The 11,185-nt window shown below is 36.8% G+C and overlaps 1 protein-coding gene across 1 annotated transcript; it reads left to right on the plus strand.

Annotated features, from left to right (window-relative positions):
- Positions 1-3,564: 3,564 nt before the first annotated feature.
- On the plus strand, positions 3,565-5,669 carry LOC105178285 (14-3-3-like protein 16R). The gene is made up of 4 exons (XM_020699135.2): positions 3,565-4,152; positions 4,789-4,911; positions 5,133-5,249; positions 5,332-5,669. Exons 1-4 carry the CDS (start codon positions 3,676-3,678, stop codon positions 5,383-5,385), a joined length of 771 nt encoding a protein of 256 aa, XP_020554794.1. The 5' UTR covers positions 3,565-3,675; the 3' UTR covers positions 5,386-5,669.
- The last annotated feature ends 5,516 nt before the right edge of the window (positions 5,670-11,185 follow it).

Consider the following 11,185-nt stretch of genomic DNA (forward strand, 5'->3'; position numbering starts at 1 on the left):
CCTCATAATTTGGAACGTGGTCGTTGTGACCAGCGTTTCATGTGGGGTAGTGCCAATCCAAACCTCTCGCTGGGTCCAAATCAAATGAAAGGAGCGTGAGTTATTGCTTGTATATCAAGGATGTCGGCAGGGATGCTTTTTCCTAATTCTCTTATCTGAGCGTTCCTCGCCCTATGGGAGTCTCCCCACTGGTTCTCTAGTTGTCATCCAAATAACATCCTTATGCTGGGGGTTAGGTTCTTCAAGATACCTAGCATTGAGAGCTTATACCCTTCTCCTCTTAGGGGTTTAGGACTGTGATTCTCCTGGTGTTTTTCCTTTATGAGCATCCCACTTTCGGTATATGCCCGTACCTTGAGTCTTTTCTCAACAAACTAATTCTTGCAAGTATTCATTTTGCATAAGCCTTTCTAAATATTTCTTTAAATGTCGGCATTCTTCTATAATGTGCTCATAATCATTATGGAACTTGCAGTATTTGTCTAATTTTGGTTACCTAGGCCATTTTTTGGCCATTCTTGGCCAAGCTAGTAATTATATTTCCTCTACTGCTATTGATGTCTGTGTGATAGGGGCATTCGGGGGAGTGTAAGCGAGATACCCTCTTTGAAAGGAAGGTTTCTTATCCTTGAACTCTGTCTTTAGCTTTTTTCAGAATCACTCATTTCTTTGGTCCTTCTTCTTCCCCCCCGACCCTCATTTTCAGATGTTTGGACTTCTTCCATATTAATATATTTTTTTGCTCGTGCCAGGAAGCCATTGAAATTTGAGGCAGGTTTCTTTGCCAGGGATTTGAAGAAATCCTCATCTAACAACCCCTAGGAGAAGGCGTAATGGCCTTGACTTCCTGGGTGACCAAGGGGACCTCTTGTGTAGCGGTATCGAATCATTGCAAGTAGTCTCTTACGATCCCCAATTCATTCTTTCGGACTGTGAAAAGGCTTAAGGTTGTCTTTTGATGCCGCTTATTATTGCAGAATTGGTGCAAGAATAGAGAGCAAAACTCCTGGAAGCTTTGGATTGAACCAGGGGGCAATTGATTGAACCATTGTCGTGCCGCCCTATTGAATGTGGTGACAAATACCCTATATCTGATGCAATCCAAATAGTGATACAATAAGACACATTCTCAAATAGAGACAAATGCTCTTAAGGGCCTATGGTTCCATCACACTTAGCTATAGCTGAGTTTGAAAATTGGGTTGGAGCTTGTTGACCATCACTTCCTTACTGAAGGGGTTGCCTCTTACTTCTCTAGTAGGACTCCCAACACTCAATTTTGCATGTCCTGAACTGCAAATACTCTAAGCGGGTTATCCACTGGATTGGGACCCTCTCTTGGTTGAAGGGGAAGTCCTGGTTCCTTGAATGGGTAGCCTGACAGTATTTGGGCTGGGGCTTTCTTCTCAGTACCTCTATGGCCCGGGGCCAGCAAGGGGTGCTAGAGGTGAGACAGCCAGTTGTGCACAAATCGCATATGCAATCATCTATTGCATGGTCTCTAGCAGTCCTGGAGATAATCGCCTAGATGAAGTATATGAGGAGGTATTGTTGCATAGAGGATCCGCGAGCTTAGTAAGGTTAGAGGAGCCTCCAATCGTGCGTCTAGCAAGGGCCAAAGGTGCTCCAGGAACCACCTGTAGAGCATAGTATGTCTCATTAAAGAATAAAAAAGAATGGTGTTGGGAGGACGTTGATGCGTATCGAGGTCCAGCAACACCACAATGGTCAAAGGACTTTCATAAAATCCTAAGAGTACATGGGACTAACCTGCAGAATAGAGGTTAGCACTCAGATACTTAAGTCGCTAATGGGTAGACCGAAGAAATGAAATGAAAACTTCAAACAAAGTGAGAATAATGATTGAAAATAGTGTGAAAGTGATATAATTCGTGTGGAGTGCAAAAGTATGCCGAAAATATTCAAAAAATAGAGAGAGAATGAGAGAATAAGTGTGGTAGCTTGTCCTCCCAAAATGACTGCACAAAATATTGAAAAATGGTGAATGATAAATTATTTATTGAATAAATTTATATCGATCAGATTGAATCGTAATAAGTGATTGGTTATGATGCAAGACACATAACAAGGTCGTAACACGTGGAATATAGTTGATGGCGTCCAATCATCATCAATCATCATCCAATCATGTCTAATCAACCAAATAGGTGTACCATTTGGTTGAAATGATGTATCTATTGGGTGAAACATTGCGTCCATTTATGTGAAATTGTACATCTTTCAAGTAAAATAATAACTTTTCAAATGCATCTTTTATGAATGAACATGTCCATTCAATGATACATTTCAATTTTTATAAATAGGTTCTCCCATTTTAATCATTCTATCAACTTGGATTCTACTTAAAAAGCATTTTAAAGTATTTCAAAGTGTTAACAAGAAAAGCATGTAGGGAGTTTCAAAATATTGTTTGGTTCACTGTTTCTCAAAGTTTGTAGTGTTGCTATTTTGAGATTGTGAGTCATTGTATCTTGAGATAAATGGCCATTTTCGTTAGCAGCTGAGCGAGGCAATGATTGTTTTAAAGATAAAGAGTCTAACTTTTGCTTCGACTTTGTAATTCAACAATGTAATTCACAACTCCTGCATATTCCTTATTTTTTTCAAATACAAAGAGTCCATTTATAGGCGATCGTGAAGCAAGATTCGAAAGGTGGTTCTAATGAATCATGGAAAGTGGCAGGTGTTAGCTAGTCAACAACAAATCTGTTTGTGATTTGGACTTATCTCGACGAAAATACGAGTAGTTTGCTAAGTCTTGTACAATCTGCTAAGAATTTAAAAATATGTTACATGTTGCTTAAAGAGTTGATTTTAGTTGAATTATTTAAAGATCTTTCAGTATGACGTCTCTCAATATGTCAATGACTTGTTTGACTTGTCGTCCCTACTGTATGCTGACTTGACTTGTTGGATTTGCCTAGTTTCTCGCCAAATTAGAAAAAGTAATAGTTTAAAAGCTTTATACCTTAATCATGGACCAATAGAGCCTAACCTGCTGGTCGGCTAGTGGGCCCACTTTTTTATTTTTTGAGCTCTAAGAAAAAATATTTGAAGGAGCATGATCAAGTGTTATTATAAAAAAATATAAAAATTCAATATTGGCAGGATGTTATTATAAAAAAATATAAAAATTTTAAAAATATATAAAATTATAATTTAAAATTCAAAAGGACATTTTGGATAATTTAATATAAAATTGGATGAAATTCTAATTGAAGCCAACGAAATGGGTAAATTGCTAGACCAACGTTATTATTACATGGTATAAGTAAGTTTATAAAAATAAACAATTATTTATAATTATATTAAATGTCAGGTGTGCTCCAAGTAATTTTCCTTAAAGGCAGATAATAAATATATCAATTCCAGTTCCAAGAATTGCTATATTGTCTCAAATATTTACATTTGGATATTGATAAAGCCCAATTTGTATACAACCAAACGGCCCATCTCACACTGGGCCGAAAGTGAATAGTCCAAACCATTCGGCCGAAATGTTGATTATAAATATTTAATTAATTATTGAGAAAAATTTAATAAGTACACAGAATCCTAAAACCGCTCCGTCGTATTTCGCCACTCTCACTCTCTCTTGGCTCCTGCACTTTCTCTCTCTAGAAATCAAAATCCCTCTCGTTTTCCCAAATCTGAATGGCATCCCCGCGCGAGGAGAATGTGTACATGGCCAAGCTGGCCGAGCAGGCCGAACGCTACGAGGAGATGGTTGAGTTCATGGAGAAGGTAGTCGGTGCCGTCGACGGCGACGAGCTCACCGTGGAGGAGCGCAACCTCCTCTCTGTCGCCTACAAGAACGTCATAGGTGCTCGTCGCGCCTCCTGGAGGATAATCTCCTCAATCGAACAGAAGGAGGAGAGCCGTGGGAATGAGAGTCACGTGACTTCCATCAAAGGCTGCAGATCCAAGATCGAGTCGGAACTCTCCTCCATTTGCGACGGCATTCTCAAGCTCCTCGATACGAAACTCATCGGATCTGCATCCAACGGTGATTCCAAGGTCTTTTACTTGAAGATGAAGGGTGATTATCACCGCTACCTGGCGGAGTTTAAGACTGGAGCTGAGCGCAAGGAAGCCGCTGAGAACACTCTCTCCGCGTACAAGTCCGCTCAGGTCAGGGTTTCGTGTTTGACTAATTTCTTTTTATTCTGCAGAATTTTGTTCTTCGTTGACTTATGCATTTAGGTTAAGTTATTTGGTGGATCTCGGGAATTTTAATTTCACCATATCTTTTAATCTGATTGATGTTGAGTTTGTAATAAATTGAACTGCCCACTTTAACAAGTTCTTAATAGATTAATGGAAAATGTTGTTGATGTGCGTGAATTATTTTGTTGACTCAATTTGCTTTGGTGTTTCATCGGTTGTTTCAGCAAACGGGGCACTTTGTTTAGATATAGTTGCAACCAGCTATGAGATGAGATTCCAGTTTGAACCTTTGCTTGTGTCTGTGTATATGTCGTACACAGACGCACATCCAGCTTATATCTGCTTTAAGAGTTCATTTGAGATACTATATGTAGCAGTTTGATGCAAATGTTGCTGCTAGAGTTTATGTGATTATGGATATATGTACCTTAGAGTTTTCTTTTCTGAAAAAATTGTATCCATTAATTTCTTTACCTTTTTTACCTTCTCATAATCTGTTTGCAGATGCAATAATTCGATGCAAATCAGAGCAGGTCATGAGTTTAATGTACTGTATATGCAAACTATTGGCTAAAATGAGTTTATTTTTGGTGTCTGCAGGATATTGCCAATTCTGAGTTGGCCCCAACACATCCAATCCGCCTTGGACTCGCACTCAACTTCTCAGTCTTTTACTATGAGATTTTGAATTCTCCTGATCGAGCTTGTAATCTTGCTAAGCAGGTATGCTTGATAAATGACCCTTGCTAGATCTAACTATCTTGTTTTACAAACTAGAAAAAAAATAATGTCTACTCCGCTTTATATGAGGTCATATCAATTTATTTGTGGTGGGTGAGCGAACGAGGACGTTGTACACTTCTACCTAAACATTAAATAGGGCTTGTCTCGGTTTAAGAAAATTTCTTGGGATGCGCTTAATGTTTACTTATATGCTGTTTAAGGCTTTCGATGAGGCGATTGCTGAGTTGGACACTCTTGGAGAGGAATCATACAAGGATAGCACCTTAATCATGCAGCTTCTCCGTGACAACCTCACTTTGTGGACTTCAGACATGCAGGTCAGTTCTTCCTCTTCACAGTATTTTAGCCCAATATTGTCGAACAAATTTTCTGATCGGTATCTTTATTGTTCTGATACAGGATGATATTTCTGAAGAGATCAAGGAAGCACCAAAGCCTGATAACGAGCAGTAGATTTTCAATTTAAGTTTGTGTGTTCTGCTATTTTCTCTATAGTAGTCTGCTTCCCTCCCGCATCCCCCTCCCCACAAAAGAAAAAAAATGGAAAAGTGAATGCTGCTGCTGGTAGTAAGTATTTAGCTTGATAGTCAGGCTTCTTTGGTGGCCTCCAATTAGATGTCTTTTTGTCCCCCTCATTTCATGATTGTTCGCCTCACCTCCATTTCTTTTCAAAACACTGATGATGATGTCTGTGCCAAAGTTTGCCTATATAATTGATGTTCATTTGTGTTTAAGAACGCAATGGTTCTATATTTGTTTGCTCTCAGCAATTCCCCTTTGTTTAAATTTGAATATCTTTGGCGTGCGATTCCTGATGAGATTGATAATAGCCTTTTGACTTTGAGGCCTACAAAGTAATTCTACTTTCCTAGCTTGTGGTCTCTAAAGTCGATGGCATCAGCTTTGATTTCATTGCCCTCAACAGATGGCGTTGACCAATGATAAAATGGGACAAGAACTTCGGGCCATCAATTTTGCTTCAGCCACAAAACTCAACACATTGGGAGTTCAGATTGGCTGAAAGGGTCCTCAAGGGTCAAAGCAAAAACTTCCGCTTCTTTAGAATGGTATGTGAAAACTCGTTCTTGCAGTGGGTAATTTACACTTTTGGTCCCTATACTTGGGCCCAAAATTGATTTTCGTCCCAAAACATTTTGGGGTGTGATTTTGACCTTTCATCTATCGAAAATGTTATGATTTTGGTCCAACCTCTTAAATTAGAGTTAAAATTAAGGAAGCTGGCAACACTGTCTGGCTGTGTTTCGCTACAAGAAAATAAAAATTGATTATAGAGAGTATTTCCTTGTGGTTCGTACACGACCGTGTTACGGCAAACACTGCCAGATCGTATCTTTCAACACGGTCGTGTTCTCAGTTCCAATAATTGCTACTTTAAATTTAATTATTCAATTAAAATCATAATATTTTAAAAAATAACATACTCTAAATATTTATGGCTCAAAATTGATTTTAACCCTAAACCAAAAATGCAATTTAGCCTTCATGTGGGCACCTTTTGTGCCTTTCTGGTGACTTTACAGTTGGGGTGGAGTGGGGACCTGTGGTCGGCTTGTGAAATGTTTGGTCGGTTCCCACTTGATGAAAATCACTTTAAATGTAAATGCGATGTGTTATCCTTTGGTGATGATGATGAATGGCTGTGGTGTTTTGGGATTTGATGGTCTCGTTGACCCACCAACCATGCTCCCCCTCTTTGATTTGGTTTATAAACGAAAGACCATACAAGCCATTTGGGATTTTTTCTAAGCTTTTCATTTTTTATCACTTCATATGGTGCCAAGCAATATTTATGTGCATAAATTTTAATATTATTTTTATTTTATTAAAATTTATAATTTTTTTATATTAAAATTTGTTATTATCTTACGACCTCACGTATAAATACTAATTTGTAATTTTTTTAAACGTGTTAATTATCGACACATGTTTTATTTAAATTAAATTAAAAATTAATACTTTGTACAATATATATATGTTATATTGATAATGAAAATTATATATATATACAAAATAAATAATAATATGTTATTTCGATTTAAATCAATAATAAGCTTAAACACAATGGGAGTTCATTTAATTTTTGAGTGCATGCAATTGTATGGAATTAATTTTTTAAAGAAAATTGGTTGAGTAAATTTAACCTGAGTTGGAAGGTTGATGAGTATTTTTGATATTATATAATTTAGTTAGTCGTATCACAATTATCACTTTGAGTCTAAAATCCTCCTCCCTTTATAATAGTATTAGCCGTTATGACACATCCTTCCTGTGTGCATATAATAAATATTTTTTTACTTTTTAAAATATATTATAAATAAAAATAAGATATATAAACCAACATATTATATTTAAAAAAAAGAAGTAAATAAAAAATAAAACTAATTTAGGGATATTATTGACACAAAAGTAATTGGTGTGAGTAAAATTTTCATAATAGTATAGATAGATAGTATTAATCATATAGATGGAAAGAAGAATTTGAGTAGGGGTGGTTGAAAATACATAAGGATATTTTTTGTAATTGTAAAAATTAGTGTTGCGGTGTAAGTAACCGCTATTTATGAATGAAAATGGGGTTTTCTTTTTTACTAGCATTGTGGCACGTCGTTTCTACATGCATATAATAAGTAATTTTTCACACTTTAAAATATATTATAAATAAGATAAATATATAAATCAATGCATTACATCAATAAAAAGAAAGAAAAAAAGAAAGAAAAGAATAATAATTTATCAATTAATATAAATTTTGAAAAGTTGATTAAGATAATTATTTTATCATGAAGGGCAGCGGTTACTTAAAAACAAATTGGTACGGCGGTTATGAGGAAAAAAATGCCTTTCTCTATATAGTATAGGTAAATAATAATTTTTTTTTATCTAATTCCATAAGGGGGAAATTGCAATTAAATGAGACTTCATTACCTTATAGAAGAATTGATTCAGAAAATAAGAAAAAAATGGACGTCGTATAATTACCTTGGTTCAAATTAAATGAGACTTCAAATCTTATTTTGTGTATGTCGTTATAATTTGGAATAGCATATAAAGATCTAACATTATGAAACTTAGTGTTGATTAATTGTGGATTAATTTAATTTCAACCTGTGATGTATTTGTTGGGAATCATCATTCCCACATTGCTGAAGCACAAAATTTTCATGATTTTAATGGAAATCTCTTAAAATTTGCATGCAATTGCGAGTGTGGATAGATAGATAATAAAAAAAAACCCTCGACAGGCAGCCGGCGGTGGTTCATCCACCACACAATTTTTAGTATTTTCAAGAATTGTTTGTAACAATTACAAAAGCCCTGCCTCAAGTTGCATAATGGGTCGGTCCAGGGTCGGATTGGTCCGCTAAACCCATTTGGGTGGTTTTGCAATTTTACTTTATTCCCTTGAATTTAATTATAATTAATAATTTATGGTACACTTTATGTGTGTATAAATTTTTTATAAAAATTATTTAAAATATTTATTATTTAATAAAATATATATAACACAATAAGTTAATATTAAATTTGTAAAAAAATGATTACCAAAAGAAGATGACACGGAAATACCTATCAAAAGATAATAGGGGGAGGGGAAGTTAGATGAAAATTTATAACAAATCAATTAAATAAAGAAAACATACCAAAGTGCTCTCCCTTCATATATACTATAGATATTGGATTCTCTATTTCTTTAAGCTTTTGAAACTATTGTGTCTCTATTGTTCTACTTCTAATTTTTAACTATATTAAATCATTCATTATATGTAATGTACATAAAATGGACTGGTGTAAAGAGATCCAAGCAGCATAAAAAAAAGAAAAAAATACAGGTCAATGGTGCTCCGCAGAGGGTCTAGTTCTGGACCATAAGGCCCAGAGGGACCGGCAAGGTCCCCCCCCGCAAGAAAATAGATTGACAAAAGAAAAGTCCAGTCGAATCAAATTCGAGAGGGCCCTGATCTAAAAAGACCTCACAAGCCCACAAGGAAGTTTAGACACTTGAAGACCCCCAGCAAAAGTTGAAAGGTCCCTCACATGACGCCCATGGGGGACCTAGGTCGCAGCCAAGGAGGACCTTTTTGGAGGTCCCCTCACAGACTCAGATAAGGGCCAGCAGACCTTCGAGGACACGTGGCACCCTCAGATAGAAGTACTATAAATCTTAAAAGGTTCGGACTCCAACTGAAAGAGGTCTCCTTAGCAACCTCATTGAAAATTTGAGAAGGCATCCTTACCACCCAACAGAGACACAACAGGCTTCAACAATCCCCTGAATCTGAGGGGATCCTCCAATTGTCCCTCTAGTATGAGGACTGCACTTTTTGCTCACATCATTTATTTCATACTTGTTCTTTTTCTTTTTTATATGCCACCAAAGACGGGAAAACAATGAAAGCTACCAACGCCGAGCTAACACCTCTCGGATACTTCCTCTGGAAGGATGGTCCCCCTCACGTTAGAGGACCTCCAATGGATGATTACTACCTCCATTCAGGGCCCCACTTCTATGCCCCATCATTATCATTACTTAACGATAATATCCCTACTAATATGATTTTTAATGTGCAGGGAGAATATCTCCTTGAGAAGAAAGCGGGAGCCCGTAAAGCGCGTACGGGTACAAATTGAAACTTGCAACACATACGATATATCAGTAGATGAAATAAACAATATAATATAATTGTGCATAGACCTCAAGACTACTACATGCCTCAACCACCATAACAAGATGATTGGTTTCAATCAGCTCCATACATGTCAAGCTACGTAGAAGCTTATTTTGCATTTGTTGATCTTGACCTTGGCCTTGGTACTAGTCAATCATATGCACTAAGATATAATATTTTATCAATTTTATTTTCATTATTTAGTATATATCGTGATTATGTAGAACCCAATGTTGCGATATCATCAAGTTGGTTGCACACTAATGCCATTGATGATGATAGTATAAAATGAGCCAATACAAAATGTGCTAATAATCTAAAAAAAAAAAGAGAGAGAGATCTCAACCTCCAAGAGTTGATCAGCTATATGAGGACTTACGAGGAAAATTGATTGAAAGATAAGCACAACTCAATTTATTCTATTCCTGTCAAGGCTAACTTTGTAGAATATGCTTATATTTTGAAATACCAATACAAAACAAAGAGAAGAAATTCAAAAAGATGAATAACAAAAACATTCAAAGGAAGTGACGATGAAATCTAGAAAAAATAAACAACATTGCTATTATTATAGAAAACTAGGTCTAGAGGTAATGTTGTTTTCAAGATCCACCAATTAAAGAGGTGGTAGTTTATCTCGTATCAAAGAGTTTTCGCTTTATGAGAGGGTGCTTTCTTTAGTTTAGAGTTGTGTTAGGCTGGGAATTGCATGTTTCTACTTTAGCATGCACTTGCTTGGTTCGATCACAGGGTTACTCATAAATCGAGGGGGGAGGGGGATTTCTAGGATTAATCTAAGTTTGGCACTCTACTCATAGTCGGTTTCTTGCTGCTATCTTTAGTCAACCTTTACCTGTCTTTTCCCTCTCGTGTGTCATTTTCTTTGCAGGTTGGTTTGCCTCGGCGGCAGCGGAGGAGTGGTTAGACAGGTTTACTCATGCGGTGGACGCGATTGGGCAGGGGACTGATAGAATCTCATTTGTTTGACGGCTTGTAGATTGAGGATGTAGTGTTTACGGAGTTTTTTGGTACTGACTGATGTGGAAGATGGGGGTCTGACTCTTCCAATTGCAGCATGGAAAGGTCAATTGGAAGGGGAGAAGTTATTACTGGTGAGCAATTACTCACAATGTGACTGTTTCTTTTTTATGTGCTAAATATGACGTTGCTGAAAGCCAACGATCGAACAAAGGATGTCCTTGAGTCTATTAACGGAAAATCATTTCTTATTACAATTCAATCATATAGTCGACTGGGACAGGGCCATGAATGGAAGACTATGGTTCTTTGGTAAGAATTTAATTATTCTGAATAAGGCCATGGCGGAGGAGAATACTATAGACGTTGAGTTAAATTGGTGTTCTTTTCACGTGTTCATACATGGTTTACCACCACGAATGATGACCTGCCCGGGGGGGGGGATGGAATACCCAAGATTCCTTCGTAATCTAAGTTTGGAACTCATTGTCGGTTTCTTGCTGCTATCTTTAGTTAACCTTCACATGTCTTTCCCTTCGTGTGTGATTTTCTTTGCAGGTTGGTTTGCCTTGTTGACAGTGGGAGAG

This window comes from Sesamum indicum, linkage group LG9, assembly GCF_026168435.1.
Source record: "Sesamum indicum cultivar Baizhima isolate 11 linkage group LG9, ASM2616843v1, whole genome shotgun sequence".
NCBI classification, from domain to species: domain Eukaryota; kingdom Viridiplantae; phylum Streptophyta; class Magnoliopsida; order Lamiales; family Pedaliaceae; genus Sesamum; species Sesamum indicum.